Source organism: Pipistrellus kuhlii, unplaced genomic scaffold, assembly GCF_014108245.1.
Source record: "Pipistrellus kuhlii isolate mPipKuh1 unplaced genomic scaffold, mPipKuh1.p scaffold_m20_p_2, whole genome shotgun sequence".
Taxonomy (NCBI): Eukaryota; Metazoa; Chordata; class Mammalia; order Chiroptera; family Vespertilionidae; genus Pipistrellus; species Pipistrellus kuhlii.
The window spans coordinates 72,684,196-72,701,497 of NW_023425515.1; the positions used below are offsets into that span (position 1 = coordinate 72,684,196).

The 17,302-nt window shown below is 39.8% G+C and overlaps 1 protein-coding gene across 12 annotated transcripts in view; it reads right to left on the reverse strand.

Moving 5' to 3' along the window:
- The window catches only part of SENP7 (SUMO specific peptidase 7), a 156,927-nt gene that overhangs the window by 71,610 nt on the left and 68,015 nt on the right, over positions 1-17,302 (reverse strand). For 8 of the 12 annotated variants that reach the window (XM_036445436.2, XM_045584035.1, XM_036445433.2 and 5 more), the window contains one exon: positions 9,006-9,200. The exons of the other annotated variants lie outside the window; for them this stretch is intronic. In XM_036445436.2, coding sequence (XP_036301329.1) covers positions 9,006-9,200 — 195 coding nt within the window. The remainder of the gene's footprint in view (positions 1-9,005; positions 9,201-17,302) is intronic. 12 annotated transcript variants of the gene reach the window in all.

Below are 17,302 nucleotides of genomic sequence, written 5' to 3' on the forward strand. Positions count from 1 at the left end.
TGCCTGCTGGCTTAGGCCCACTCCCCAAGGGAACAGGCCTAAGGTGGCAGTCAGATATCCCTCTGGCAGCCCAGGAGCCCATGGGGGATGTCGGACTGACGGCATAGGTCCACTCCCCAATGGGAGCGGGCCTAACCTGCAGTCAGACATCCTTAGCACTGCCGAGGAGGTGGGAGAGGCTCCCGCCACTGCTGCTGCACTTGCAACTGTCAGCCCAGCTTATGGCTAAGCGGAGCTCCCCTTGTGAAAGCACACTGACCACAAGGGAGCAGGTCCTGTGTTGAATGTGTGCCCCCTGGTGGTCAGTGTGCATCATTGCAACCGGTCATTCCCAGTCATTCTGCCATTAGGATCAATTTGCGTATTACCATTTTATTATATACGATAGTGTAGAACAATGCATACAGTTAGTCCTCTGAATCTGCAGATCCCCAGAGATAGAAAAAAAAAAAACTTTTTTATCTACTGTTCATTGAATCTGTAGATACTAAACCCAGGGGTACCGAGGACCAACTATATACATTTATTGGGGTGGAGGAGGGCAAATATAGAGCACTCCACTCTAGCCAACAACACCAGAATACATATTCTTCTCAAGTGCAGATTGGACATTCTCCAGGAAAGACAATACTGTAGACAACAAATTAAGTCTCAATATGTTTAGAAAAATAAGTAACATACAAAACATCTCTGACCACACAGGAAGAAGTTAGAAATCAATAATGCAAGGAAAACTAAAAAATTCTCACTTGTGGAAACAACACACTTATCTTAAACAACCAATGAATCTATAAATAAATCCCAAGTAAAAGGGAAAAATAAAAATAAAAACAGGGAGCATTATCTCAATGCAATGAGATTTTGCTTCCCAGCAATTGTCAACTATTTGGCTCAAATAAACTCACAAAAATTCTTTAAGAGAAAAAAATATCCAAACATATCTGATGCAGCAAAAGCAATGCTAAGGGAAAAGTAAATAGCTGTAGATTTCCCATTAAAAAATAAGAAATAACTCAAATCAGCAACCTAGCTTATAATTTAAAAAAATAAAAAAAGAAGAACAAGGAATAAGACAAGAATGCCCACTTTCTAGTCAACACAATACTGAAAGTTTTAGTCAGAGCAATTATGCAAGAAAAAGTAATAAAAAGCATTAAAATTGAAAGGAAAGAAATAAAACAATCTGTATTCACAAATAATATATGTAAAAAAACTCTAAAAGTATCAGACAAAAAACTGTTAGTTATAAAGTTAAAAAAAAAATTAAGAAAACAATTCTACTTACAACAGCCTCAATAAGAATTAAAAACTTAGCAATTAACTTACCCAAGAAGGAAAAAGAATAAAAACTACAAAACATGACTGAAAAAATTTAAAATGGAAATTAATACATGGAAACACATCCCATGTTCATGTATTAGAAGACTTAAGATGTCAATACTAATCAAAGAGATCTAGAGATCAATGCATTCTTATCAAAACAGCAATGATGTTTTTTGTAGAAAGACAAACCTAGAGAGGGTGAAGTTCAGAAACTCTCTTCCTGCCTCCTCTTGTGAACACAGCAAATATTACAGAACCATTTATTGAGAACCACCTGAAGACTAGCTGAACAGAATTCCTGTAAATAAGGATATAAAGAAGCAGACACATGGAGACTGGTAAGAGAGGAGGAGATGCAAAATAGGCTGATCTCACAACCCCAGGTTGTGGTCAATAATCATAAGAGATATCTTGGTTATACCAGGCATACCGGTTAATAAAACGAATTTTTTTCAATACATGGAGTTACACATATGTTGATATATGCGATTTGATATGTATGCTATTTTGTTGTATTGACAAGCTTCAAAGTTTCATATGTCAAATTTGCTGAAGGTGTTAACATCATAGATATTTTTACCCTTAAAAATGTCAAATTTCGTGCCATAAAAAGCATTTGTGGGAAGTTTTAATTCATGACTTTTGAAGAAAAGTGCTGCTGAAAGTTATTGTATACTTCAGGAAGCTTATGGTGAACATGCTCCATCTAAGATACTGTGAACGCTGGTTTGACAGCTTTAAAAGTGATGATTTCTATATGAAAGACAAAGAATGTCCAGGTAAACTGAAAAAGTTTGAAGACCAACAATGACAAGCATTAGTGGATGAAGATGCGTGTCAAACTCAAAAACAACTTGCAGAAAGATTAAACATTGCTCAGCAAACAATTTCCAATTATTTACAAGCAATGGGAAAGATTTTAAAGGGAGAAAAATGGGTGCCACATCAACTGAATGAAAGACAAATGGAAAACCGAAAAGTCATCAGTAAAATGTTGCTTCAATAACAGGAAAGAAAATCTTTTTTGCACTAAATTGTGACTGGTGATGAAAAGTGGATATATTTTGAGAATCCCAAATGCTCAAAATCATGGATTGACCCAGCTCAACCATCAATATTGACTGAAAAACCAAATCAGGAAGGTGTGTTGTATTATGAGCTTCTAAAATCAGGTGAAATAGTTAATACTAATCACTACCAATAAGTAATCAATTTGAACCATGCTTTGATGGTGAAATGACCAGAATGGACCAGAAGAAACAGCAAAAGTGATTTTGCTTTATGATGACATACCATCACACATTTCAAAACCAGTTAAAGACACATTAAAAGATCCTGCCTGGGCCGAAGCCAGTTTGGCTCAGTTGTAAAGCATCGGTCTGTGGACTGAAAGGTCCCAGGTTCGATTCTGGTCAAGGGTATGTACCTTAGTTGCGGGCACATCCCCGGTAGGGGGTATGCAAGAGGCAGCTGGTCGATATTTCTCTCTCATCGACGTTTCTAGCTCTCTATCTCTCTCCCTTCCTCTCTGTAAAAAATCAATAAAATATATTTTTTTAAAAAGATCCTGCCTGGGAAGTATTAACCCACCCGCTGTAATCACCAGACCTTGCTCCTTCACATTACCACTTGTTTCAATCAATCATTAGCCCACACATTTTCTAAGCAGCTCTTCAAAACATACAAAGAAGTGGAAAACTGGGTCTCTGAATAGTTTGCCTCAAAACAAGAAAAGTACTATTGGGACGGTATCTACCAATTACCTGAAAGATGGAGGAAATGTGTAGCTAGCGATGGACATTACTTTGAATAAAGCACTTTTGATGTTTCTCTTGAAATTACTGTGTTTTCTTTGATTACAAAATCCGCATTATTAATCAGTACAACTGGTAGAGGTCTCCCTTGAAGAGCGAGGAATCCCAACTCCATACCAGGCTCCCCAGCCCACGGTTCCAAAGCTGGGAACAGGAGTCCCAGTAACATGTGCCTGTGCAAAGGAGTGAGGGTTGTCCTAGGTGCTCCTCTTAAAGAGTCTACACATGGACTTACTAGTTGAAAGATTCCCTCACTCTGAGCTCCAGGACTGCGGCAGCAGCTCAAAAAGCGCCAGGGGCACATGGGGAAGAACAAAATTGTATGGCTTCAGGGCGAGGACTGGAGGAACAGCTCCATCCTGAAGAAAAGTGCTGACAGGCGTCACTGTTCCTTTGTTGAGCCCTCCTCTCACCTACCCCGAGATGTGTGCTAGTCCACATCTGAGTCTCCATCTATCTGGATAACAAAGCTCACTCCACCATTGTAAATCCCTGAGACCCTTCCTCACCCAACTTGCAGAACCCCCGAGCAGTTTCCAGTGGCTTTCCCATACAAACACCAAGTCTCTGCTCGCACTGCAAATTTCCCTAAATCTCTCAAGGTTCGCAAACACCAAACAATCAGCATCTAACCTTGACATGCCATATACCACTTGCTAAGTGACTCCAAGCCTGGCACTAAGGGCAGCCTGACTACGTTCGCAGCTTGGCCTCTCTGACACCTCCAAACCCAGCACAATAAGATACCAACCAAAGATCACTTTGTAGCACATATACTGATGGCAATACATGTGGTTTACATAATAGCATCAGAGAAAAAGTCAATAAATTAAATGTTTAGAAAATTAAAGTGTATTTTTAAAGCTCTAAACTTTTTAAATTGGGATTCAAACCAAATGTACTATATAACCCTCGTTTCTTAAACCAAAAGGTAACACTAGTATGGCTACTACAAATGCCCTTCACAGCATTGATATTAGCAACAGAGGTAACAATAATCTCAGGAAGAGCCCTGGCCAGGTAGCGTGGTTAGTTGGAACATTATCCTGTACACTAAAAGATTGCAGGTTTGATTCCCAGTCAGGGCACATACATAGGTTACAGATTTGATCCTGATCAATGTTCTCTCTCTCTCTCTCTTCCTCTCTCCCTCAAATCAATAAAAGGGTATTCTTGGGTGAGATTTTTAAAAAGAAAAAAAATCTCAAGATAAGACACTAGTATCCCCAACATAGAAAATTTAAGCATCATCGACTATAACAACCTTTAATGGAGTGTTTGATATAAACAGCGATTAAGATACAGAAAATTAATGACTGCCATGCAGGCATGGCTCACTGGTTGAGCATCAAGTTATGAACCAGGAGGTCATGGTTTGATTACTAGTCATGGAACACGCTCAGGCTGCAAGCTTGATCCCCAATACAGGGCATGTAGGAGATAGCCAATCAATGATTATCTCTCATCATTTATGTTTCTATCTCTCCCTCTCCCTTCCTCTCTAAAATCAATAAAAATATTTTTAAAAGAAAAATAATGACTAACATTTATTAATCACAAATAATGACTACCATTTATTAGTCACATAATGACTATCATTTATTAATCACATACTAATATAGCTTATTTCCTTAAATCTGCATAATCCTACATAATAAATAGGTAATATGCAAATTGACCATCACAAGATGGCGCCTGCCACCAGAGTCCCTTTAGCCCTACCAGGGTCCTCAGGTCCTCCTGCACCCCCCACTGACTAACAACTCGCCCAAGCTCCTCCAACAAGCTGCCCATCCCTCTCTTCCTCCCTCCCCCGAAGCTGAAGGCTGACTGTGGTATCCAACAAATTAGAAATTATAACTCATTCGTTGAGAGTATTCTCCATTCCTCAGCTGGGGCTGGCCGCTCCACATGCCTGCCGTCGGAGTCCCGTCAGCCCTGCCGGGGGCCTCAGGTCCTCCTGCATCCTCCTCTCCCCCACTGACTGAGGCTCAGGCAAACCACAGATGGCGGCAGCTGCTGCCCAGGGCTGGCCCAAGGCACAGGCAAGCTGCTAATGGCAGCTGCCCAGCCGCCCAGGGCCGCCTGAGGCTTGTGCTGCGGCAGTGGCAGCAGCAGAGGTGTGATGGGGGTGTTGGCAGCCCCCCCTCCATTGCTGGGCGGGTCGCCTCCTGCTCCTGAGGGCTCCTGAATCGTGAGAGGGGGCAGGCTGGGCTGAGGGACGCCCCCTCCAGTGCATGAGTTTTCATGCATTGGGCCTCTAGTAATATAAGAGTGCATTACTCCTGTTATAAAGAAAGAATAAATAAACTTGCCCAAGGTAAGCCAGATTGTTAGGAATACTGCTAAGATCTGAATCCAGGTATCTGTCTTCAAAGTCTATACCAGGGGTGGGGAAACCTATTTTCTGCCAAGGGCCGTTTGTATATTTATAACATCATTGGAGGGCCATTTAAATTATCAACTTAAAAATTAGCCTGCTATATTTGGTCAAACATTTAACTAATTCATTACTTATGCCTTGGCAGGGTTAGATCAAATAACTTTGCAGATCATATATGGCCCACAGACCAGATATTCCCCACCTCTGGTATCCCATTCCAAATGCAAGAACCAAAGAAAATTACCACCCACAGAATAAACTTTCAAGGCCCACATCAAATACCACCTGAAAACTTCATAAAATGAATTTCAAGAAGAATATACCTCCAAGAAGGACCCCTCATGGTTAACTGGTAACAAATTCATAACTAGAATCTAGCAGCCATTAGCAACAGAAGCCTCTAATACACACATTTAGGAAAAAGCAACAGGCTTAACCTTCGGTTTCTTGCACTTGCCCCTGCCATAGAATCAACGCTCATGAATGAGTTCATGGTATCATCTTGCAATCAACGGTCTGAGAACTGCCCCTCCCAATCAGAACCATGCAACTATCTCCTCATTTGCATCTATACTAACCAATCAGAACTGCTCCATCATAATGACCAATCTGACCTATCAAGACCATGGACCAATCAGAACTTTGCTATTTAGATTCCTCTTCTGAACCAATTAGGAACTAGGGGCATGCTTTATAAAAGACAGCTTCCCCTTTGTCTGGTGGAGGCTGTCTTTCCCTAGTTTGCAAATTGTTCCCTTGAATAAAGTTTCTACTCTTTCCATATCCCATATTGGGGACTCCTTTGTCATTAGCTTGGTGGCAACAAACTTTTGTTGATCACAACTATTTAGAAAAAACTTGAGAAGAGCTAGAGCTCTTATTTTATAGGTTTCAGGAACAGCCAGAATTTTTTGACTTATTATTATTAAACCTTAACCCCAAGTTGGTATAAAGCTTGAAAAGTACATTTAATATGATAGTTTCATAGAATGCTCACAATTAGCATGAATGTGTATTGATGTCATTTGAATTCCATAACAGTACATCATAAGTAATCACTATGATTAAATCACCCCTAATGCTTTGGTAGAGCCAGAGCAAATGATTTTAATCACTATGACTACTTATGATTACATATCTAGGTACTTATGATGAACAATTACCATGAAACTCAAATGACATAAGTCTTGCGTAAGCCTTCAGTTATAACAACACTAGAAGCCCAGTGCATGAAAAGTCATGCACTGGAGGGGGGTGTCTCTCAGCCCAGCCTGCACCCTCTCACAGTCCGGGAGCCCTCAGGGGCGGGAGGCAACCCGGCAATCAGGGGAAGGCGATGCCCCATCACACCTCTGCTGCTGCCACTTCCAGCAGCGCAAGCCTTGGCTGACCCTGGTTACCTGAGCCTCGAGCAGCCCTGGGTGGCTGGGCAGCTGCCATCTGAGGCTTGCCTGTGCCTGGGGCCAACCCTGGGCGGCTGGGGGGCTGAGGAGATTGGGAGACTCCAGAGGCAGGTATGCAGATTGGCCCGACCCACCTGGGGGAAGTCCCAGCCTTGCTGCATGCCTACCACTACCACCCTGGTGGGGATGAGGGGATTGGGTACCACCATCTTGTGGCTGTAGGCACTGCCATCTTTGAGGGTGTGGCAGTCAAATAGCATATTCCCTCCTTACTGGCTGTAGGCACTGCCATTTTTGCAATGGCATGTAGGTCAATTAGCATATTCCCTCTTTATTAGATAGGATATATGTATATACATATACATATACATATACATATACATATACATATACATATACATATACATATACTAGTAGCACACGAATCCATGAGCAAGTAGCTCGCTGCCACTTGTCTCAGCTGGCCACCCCACCCACTGCCACTGGTGCTCGTGGCTTGCTATCCTGTCCTCCTGTAGCTCTCCACCCATTGCCCCACCTTCCTGTAGCTCGTTGTCTACTGCCCCACCCTCCTGTAGATCTCTGCCTGTTGCCCCACCCTCCTTCAGCGCTCCCTGCTCATAGCTCACTGCCCCACCCTCCTGTAGCTCTCTGCAGCTTATACATTGGTTCTGACATTATGGCATCTTGGCTAATTTGCATACGATTCTCACATATGAAATTTAAAAGAGATAATAAACAATCTTGTGAGGTAAAAAAGTCATTCAAAATTATTTGTTTTTACAACTCAGGAAACCAAAGCTCAAGGTTAAATGGCATAAACATTAACCCAAGTGCACAAAATTAAAATGTATTGAGCTAACCACTGGGTATAAGTGCAAATAAGACATGGTATCTATCCTTAAGGAGCTCATGGTCCAGTAGAGAAGGCAGAAATAAACATCTACAGTATAAAATGATAAATGTACTTTTAATAATCTCTAATTATACATCAAATTTATTAGTAACTAGATAATATCACTGAAACTCATCTTTTTTTTTTTCAGCAAGTTCAGAAAGAGATCTACTAGAGTAAAAAAGTTAAAATTGTCATTGATAATTCACTAAGTAGATCCTTGGTGAAAACATAAAATATCTTCTTAAAGGAGAAAAATGCATAAAATTTTTAAGTTCATAAGAAAATAAAGTGAGTTTATAAAATGTGTTAGAAATGTAAGAAATTTGTTGTAGATCTTTAATGAGGCAACTATAAATATTCTTTAATGTAATAAGGCTTACAAGAGAAATACAAACCAGAAGGTACCTCTGAGTTGTTCAGGGGTGGAGGGGGAAGGGGGGAAGTAAGACTGGATCATGACTATTTATTGTATTGGCTGAAAGCAGAAAAGTAAAAAGAGAAGTTCATGATAAAGTAAAAGTTTAAAGATCTATTAGTATCTGCTAACTGATATCTCCTGGCTTTTTCCCATATTTTTTTTCTTATTTACAATCCCCACTCTTCTAGAACTTAAAAAAAAAAAAAAAAAGCAACTTCAATTTCCATTTCTCTTATTGGTATAATAAGCCACTTTTATTAATGGAATCAGCTATTTCAAATCATTTTTGTGAGAAATGCACTCAGCCATTCATTCAGCAGATACTTACTAAGAGCTAAGTGCCATGTACAGTTCTAGAATCTGGATACAAAAGCAGTAAATATGGCAATATGGAGGGATGGAAGAACAGGATAACAGATGGATGAATAGGACAGAGAAGGAGGAGAAATATACAGATGTCAGGGGAATGGATTTCAATTGCCCCAGAAAAATTAACTGAAATACTCAAATAGTTAACTATATTTTCATTAAGAGTCTGTATCCATTTTCCCAAAATACAAGTGGAATAATTGATAGTTTTTTAAACTGGTTATTAGCCATGCATGGAGTGTTGGTTCCAACACCCATTGCAGCCACCATGAGAAAAACATCATACTAGCCATCAGAGCACATTTGCCTCACATTTAGTAATAGCATATCTGTTGGGGAAGAATAGAGGAGGGCTCAAGAGAATATTTATGTTGAGTAAAGTTATCACTAAACATACCTTTCATTTAAAAAGAAGCTCTTGTGAGGATTTAGATTTTGACAAGATTCTAGGCTGTCATCAGATGATGAAGAAAGCTGCTCTGATTGCAAGTTGTCTGTATCACCCAAAGTGGCCTCAGTTACAGGAGAGGTCTTTATGTATTTTCTTCCTAAATCCGTTCCCAGGACATTCGTCAATATAACTCTGGGTATCCTGTCACACAAAATAACAAACACTGTTCTGTACTGAAGTCTGTAGTAACAAATATATTCTTAGAGGTTGAATTTTCAAACATTTTCATCTTAATACAAGTGAGCTATAAGAACTATACCACCCTAGAAATCAACCTGTAAATATTCAAAATTTTGAATATTTTGGATACTCTCTTTTGTTTGTTTATTTCTAAAAGTACTTGTGTCTTATTAATTTGCATAGATTACCCTACTACTACAATGGCTTTAACTGTGATATTGGCTGCTATTGGGGTGCTTAAAATTTTAAACAATTTTTCTCAAAAAATGCTTTCTTTCTCTTTTACAGTCATTATTAAAAATACAGGCCCTCACTGGTGTGGCTCAGTTGTTTGAGTGTTGTCTCATGCACCGAAAGTTCACCAATTCTATTCCCTATCAGAACATGTGCCCAGGTTGTGGGTTGATCCCTGGTTGGGGTGTGTGCAAGAGGCAACAGATCAATGTTTCTCTCTCTCTCCTTCTCCCTTCCTCTCTCCTCTAAAACCAACTAAAAAATCTTAGCTTTAAAAAAAAACACATTACTACAAACCAGTTCAAGAAATCATTATTCTCGCCAAAACCAGTTTGGCTCAGTGGTAGAGCGTCGGTCTGCAGACTGAAAGGTCCCAGGTTCGATTCCAGTGAGGGGCATGTACGTTGGTTGCGGGCACATCCCCGGTATGGGGTGTGCAAGAGGCAGCTGGTTGATGTTTCTCTCTCTCGTCGATGTTTCTAGCTCTCTAGCTCTCTCCCTTCCTCTCTGTAAAAAAATCAATAAAATATATATATTTTTTAAAGAAATCATTATTCTTTTCAATAAACATAAAGGTCCTTGATAAGAAATTATATACTCGTAATTGGCAAATGACAAATGCTAAATCCAACAAGAAAGGCACCATTCAGATTGCAACTATGATAATGAGAGATGCCATAAGTAAAACAGCACATATACTGGTGGTAATATATATATTTTTATATAATAGCATCAAGGAAATAGTTGGTATACATTTAGAAAATTAAAGTGTATTTTTAAAGCTTAAAAAGATTTTAATTGGAGTGGTTCATATTGAATGTACTATGTAACCTTAGTATCTTCTTAAACAGAAGAATATCATCTTCTGGTTAGCCAGTTTTATTATGAACAACTGATGTACTTTGCTACACTACACTGATGCCCTCAAGGCTACTATATGGCCCTCAATTGACTGGCCCAAGCAAAATTATTATAATTTTTTAATTTCTATTACTGTATTTTTTAAGTTTTCATGTACTGTTATCAATATGTCATTAGCAGCGCTTTAATGATTCTTTATGAGAAACAACAGATTAATACTTGGAAAGGTCAAAGTACTTTTAAGTTAAAAATGTGACCTGCCTTATACTTTATTATATTTACTGTAATACTTAGAGAAATACTCTATTTTTACTACCGTGTTTCCCCGAAAATAAGGCATCCTCTAAAAATAAGACCTAGCACATGGAAAGATAAGACATCCCCTGAAAATAAGACCTAGCGCAACTTTGGGAGAAAAAATTAATATAAGACACTGTCTTATTTTTGGGGAAACAGGGTACATAGAGACACTGTTCTTTTCACAATGTTCAAAACAGCATAGAATTTCAGATCTCAGGAGAACTTTAAAATAATTTGGTTGCCGAAACCGGTTTGGCTCAGTGGATAGAGCATCAGCCTGAGGACTCCGGTCAAGGGCATGTACAGCTGGTTGATGTTTCTCATCGATACTTCTAACTCTCTATATCTCTCCCTTCCTCTCTGTGAAAACTCAGTAAAATAGCCAAAACCAGTTTGGCTCAGTGGGCAGACTGAAAGGTCCCAGGTTCGATTTCGGTCAGGGGCATGTACCTTGGTTGCAGGCACATCCCCAGTGGGGTGTGTGCAGAAGGCAGCTAATCCATGTTTCTCTCCCATCGATGTTTCTAATTCTCTATCCCTCTCCCTTCCTCTCTGTAAAAAATCAATAAAATATATTTTAAAAATAAAAAATAGTTTTTTTTTTCTCTTTACTTCAAACATGAAGAACTGAAAGCTCAGAAAATTTAAGTACTTGCCATGTATAAGTAACTCTTCCTAGTAGAAGAATCTGAACCTATTTTTTTTTGTTTTTTATTTTACTCGATTACACAGTCTGTATCCACAATACTAACATGCCAAAGGGTTCAGATAACTAAGCTTTTCTATCAATAAATACTTCAAGAAACCTTTTAAAATATCCATTTTTATTAAAACCACCACAAAAAAGTATTATAATAATTATTATATTGTATTTATGATCTAAAAAACAGAAATAGTAAATAGTACAACACCTGAACTCAGAGTTTAAGTGAAGAAAGAAGGGAAAGGAACTCTGTCACCTAATACAACACTTACTGTGAGGAGGGGAGGGCAGAGACATTCTCCTACCTCCTTGCATGATTAAATCTCTAAGGATCCCATTATTGTCTGGTTTTTATATCTGATGCCTGATAGAACCCTCCTTAAACAAATGGATTTGAAATGGGAATAGGGACAATAAAGGACCAGTAATGAGTCTCAAGATTTCTTTTACCTGACCTCACACTAGAAATCGCTATAAAATTAATTGTTAAAGAAAACTTGCCTCAGTGGTTTGTTTCAGTAGATAAAACATCAGCATGAGAACTGAAGGGTCCTGGGTTCAATTCCGATTAAGAGGACATGTTGGGTTGCAGACATGTGCAGGAGGCAGCTGACCAATGATTCTCCCTCATTATTGATGTTTCTCTCTCTTTCTTTCTCCCTCCTGCCTTCCCTCCCTTTCTCTCTGAAATCAATAAAAATGTATTTAAAAAAGAAAATTCAACTGTGGTTCTCAATACTTTAGAAAAAATACAAGGATATTAGTAGAGAAAATTTTATTCAGTTTAGAACTATCCTTTTCTAGATAAATATTATAGTGTAAATAAAACTGTACTTTAATAAATAAGAGAATCTAAAATGCAACACACTGCCGAAACCAGTTTGGCTCAGTGGTAGAGCATTGGTCTGTGGACTGAAGGGTCCCAGGTTCAATTCCGGTCAAGGGCATGTACGTTGGTTGCGGGCACATCCCCAGTAGGGGGTGTGCAAGAGGCAGCTGGTCGATGTTTCACTCTCATTGACGTTTCTAGCTCTCTATCTCTCTCCCTTCCTCTCTGTGAGAAATCAATAAAATATATTTTTTTAAAAATTAAAAATAAAAAATAAATAAAATTAAAAAAAATAAAATGCAACACACTGATGTACTGAGGGGGGAGATTAAACAATGAACTTATAGGCATTCTAGAGACCCAGTGCACGAATTCATGCACAAGTGGAATCCAGCAGGCCCGCCCCAATCAGGGCTGATTGGGCTGGGCCGGCCGGGGGGAGGGGCTGTGGACAGTTGGCCAGCCAGTCCCACCCCCTGGTCCAATTCCTTATTAAACTCCTGGTCAAGGGGACAATTTGCATATTAGCCTTTTATTATATAGGATATGCATAGCCCTATATAGTTTGGGAAAGACCTGCAGAGGGGAAATCAAAGACTATATAATTACAAAAGACGCTTACTACAGAAGAAATAAAAGATAATAAAATATAATTAACATTTAAAAAAAGAAATGAGAGAAACTGATATACTAAATTGGTTATTCATTTTAAGAACTATATTCAAAAATTTGTGCACAGAGAGTGGGTTCCCTCAGCCCAGCCTACCTCCTCTCCAACTGGGCACGCTGTGGGATCAGGCCTAAACTGGCAGTCAGACATTCCCTCTCTTAATCTGGGACCACTGGCTAACCAGTAACCTGCCTACCTGCCTGCCTACCTGATCACCCCTAATGACCTTTGCCTGCCTGATTGCCCCTAACCCCTCTTCCTGCCTGCTTGATTGCCCTTAACCTCTCAGCCTATCTGCCTGATGCCCCCAACTGCCCACCCCTGGTGGCCTGATCACCCTAACTACCCTTCCCTGCTAACCTGATCTCACCCCCAACTGCCCTCACCTGCAGGACTGATCTCACTGCCAACTGTCCTCTCCTGATGGCCAATTTAGTTCTGATTGGTCAGTTTCTATGCCAGTCAGCATCAAAAGCTCTGCCTCCTAGGCAGCCATTGGCTCCTCACAGTTCACCCAGATTTGGTTCTGATTGGTCGGTTTCTATGCCAGTCAGTGTCTCTGGGCCTACCTCCAGGCCTGATCAGAGAGGCAGGGCTGATCAGCAGCCCCCGAGGAGGCCTGGAGAGAAATGGAGGTGCGGCTGCTGGCAAAGTCCAGAGAGAAAGAGAAAGGCAACAGATGATCAACAGCTGCCACAGAGGCTGCAGATCAGACCCTGCCTCTCTCTCCGAGCCTCCCTCTGGACCTGATCCGCAGCCCACTCAACAGTCAGTGCTACTTCATTGCGTCCACACAGGTGGCAGTCAGTGCTGATTTCCGGTGTTCGGTCAAGCCTTCAGTCAGTCATTACAGACCCTGTATTTTTATATATTAGGATGATCCCTATCATACCAAATTCTAAAATATGACTCACAATAAAAATATTCAGAAATTATAATATTTAAGTAAAGGGAACATTTGGGATATATAAAGAAACACATCAAAGAAATGTCAGCTATCATTTAGTATCCCTTTTAAATGTCTGACTATAGTATGTTTAAATTTGTTTTAAACTATTAAGTCCCTAAAAAAGCTGTCTCTTTAAATAGGAAAGCTATTGTCCATAAAGATTAGTCCTATACAAAGTGTTAAATATAATCTACAACAATAACAAAAAGTATAAATATGAGCAAGGAAAGGTTGAATTTTTAAAGATTATGATTCTCTTCTGAATAATAAGTCATCCTATTCTTGTAAGGTTTGTTTTTTAACCGGACAACCAAGGGGTCTGGGCTACCTGTCACTACTTGTGTCAATTAAGCAGAAACAGGGCTGAATCATATATAAGCGTTTATTCCAATAATGCAGGTGGTATGGAAAAGCTGCAGGTCATCCACAAAAATCTGCTCTGTACCCCACCATAAGCCAGCTGCTTATATTGGGTAGAAGTACAAAGATTAAGTAGGAAAGTAGCAATTACAAATATGGATAATCATTAACAGTTACAAATCATGTGGGCTGGGGAAAGTAGTGTCACAGGAGGATTGGTGCCTCCGGGCACCATGGGACCACATTACAGATAATAGGAGATGGCAGTTGTAAAGAATAGGTGCCCCTAGACTAAATGGTTTCTGCCACAAGGTTGTAAATCTCTCCATAATGATAGGCAGTTCTCGGAAATAGGATGGACTGCATTACTATGTTAATCCCCATTCCTAGGGCATACAACTCTCAGCAATGTTAAAATGTCCTTTCTCTAATTAGAATAGAACCATCATGATTAAAAGAGCATGATTAATATTTCTTATAACTGTAGCTTGTCCCCAATATTATGCCCCTAACAGTTTGATTGCTAGTTTTAAAGAAAGAAACAGTAGTCAGCCACTGTGGCTCAGTGGTTGAGCATCAACCCATAAATCGGGAGGTCACTATCAGAGCACATGCCTGGGTTATGGGCTTGATCCCCAGTAGTGGGTGTACAGGAGGCAGCCAATCGATGCATCATCAATGTTTCTATCCCTCTCTCCTTCTCCCTTCCTCTCTCTGAAATAAATTTTACAAAAAAAAGGGAGGGAGGGAGGGAGGGAGGAAGGGAACCAGAGATATGAAAAAATAACTTTGTCAGAGAAATAAGACCTTTTAAGATGAACAAATAGCTCAAAGTCTTTCCTAGGAGAAAAATTTTTCAAAATTTACCCAAAAATCATTTGAAAAGATTATATACCAAATTGTAGTAGAATCTGCATCTTTAAAGCACAAGCACCCTAGAGGGCCTCTGAAGCTATCAAAAGGTTCAAGGAACTATCTCAGTATGTCTACCACAGTATGCCTTTCAATTAAAAAAATCACTCAATTAGAACAAATTCCACAAGGAAAAAATGTAAAGTAAAATACCTAAAGGGTTAATGAAGTAGACATCATATAAATAGATTTATGACAAAGTCTAAATCTTACTTTATTTATAAAAAAGAAATTAAAGTCATTAAAGTGAAAAGCAGGATAGCAAAAGAATTAAGAGTAAGCGTGTATTTTTTTTTTTGAATCTTTATTGTTGAGATTATTACAGATGTTCATCTTCCCCTTCCCAGCCCATGGCTTCCTCCACCTGGTTTCCACCACATCCCAGGCCCACGCCACCCTATTGTCTGTGTCCATAGATAATGAATAGATGAATATAAGATATTTGTTTAATCTTTCCGTACCCGCTCACCCCCCTTCACTCTGAGAATCATCAGTTTGTTCCATTTTCATGCCCCTGATTCTATTTCATTCACCAGTTTATTCTGTTCATCAGATTTTTTATTCACTTGACTTTTAGATTCACTTGTTGATAGATATGTAGTATGTGTTGTCACTTTGTTGTTCATATTTTTTATCTTTACCTTTTTCTTCTCCTTCCTCCTCCTAGTAGGGGTGTCGAACTCAATCAGAGAAGGGGCCAAAATCTAAAATCCAGCCTAAATCGCGGGCCAAATGGTTTACTGAACAGTCGTAAACTGTCATTGTGATGGAAACGCAGCGGAGTGCAGTGATGACAGCGCGGTGCGGGCCACATTGCAAGGCCTGGCGGGACGGATTTGGCCAGCGGGCCTTGTGTTTGACACATGTGTCCTACAGAATACTCTTCAGCATTTCATACAATATAATCCTGGTTTGGTGGTGATGAACTCCTTTAGCTTTTTCTTGTCCGTGAAGCTCTTTATCTGACCTTCAATTCTAAATTACAGCTTTGCTGGGTAGACTCATCTTGTTTGTAGGTTCTTGCTATTCATCACTTTGAATATTTCTTGCCACTCCCTTCTGGCCTGAATAGTTTCTGTTGAGAAATCAGCTGACAGTCGTATGGGCACTCCCTTGTAGGTAACTGTTTTTCTCTTGCTGCTTGTAAGATTCTCTGTCTTTTGCTTTTGGCATTTTAATTATGATGTGAGTTGGTGTGGTTCTCTTTGGATTCCTCTTGCTTGGGGTTCTCTGTTCTTCCTGGACTTGTAAGTCTATTTCTTTCACCATGTAAGGGAAGTTTTCTGTCATTATTTCTTCAAATAGGTTTTCAGTGTCTTGCTCTCTCTATTCTGGCAACTCCATAATTTGGATGTTGTTACACTTGAAGTTGTCCTAGACGCTAATTACACTATCTTCATATTTTGGATTCTTTTTTTCTTTTTGCTCTTCTGGTTGGGTGTTTTTTACTTCCTCATATTTAAAATCACTGATTTGATTCTTGAGATCCTCTAGTCCAGCAGTTGCCAACCTTTCAGACCTCACAGACCACCAGTAGTCTGCAGACCAACGGTTGGCAACCACTACTGTAGTCAACTGTTGAATCCCTGTATATTATTCTTTACTTCAGTCAGTGTATGCTTAATTTCTGACTGGTACTTTTCCTCTTTTCTTTTTGGCATTCTCACTAAGATACTTGAAAATCTCACTAAGTTCCTTGGAGGTTTCTAGAAGATTATTGAGTACCCTTATAACTGTGGTTTTGAACTCTGTCACCAGTAGTTTGCTTTCTTCCATTTATTTCATTTGTTACTTCTTTGTCTCCACATTTTGGCTGCTTCCCTGTAATTTGTTTCTATGCATTGGGTAGCTTTAAATCTCCTTGAGTTGATAGAGTGGCCCTGAGTAGTAGGTGTCCTATAGAGCCCAATGGCTCAGACTCACCCATCACCAGAGGTGGAAGCTTTTGGTGCACCCCTTTGTGGCAGTGAGCACAGTTTTGTTGTAATTGAGTCTTTACTGCTGTTGGTGTCACTGGGAAGAATTGATCTCCAGGCCAATTGGCCGTGGGGACCAACTACAACTACAGTGGGAGAGCTGCTATGCAGGAGACACCCTTATGGAGCAGAACTTGTTTCAGTGTGGGTTTGGTGCGCACAGAATCTGCCCCTTGAGTGTGACGCTCATGGATGTGAAGAGTTATAATCCAGAACGAAATCACACTGACCACTGGGTACACTGGCTCTTAGGTCTCCAGGGAGGTGCA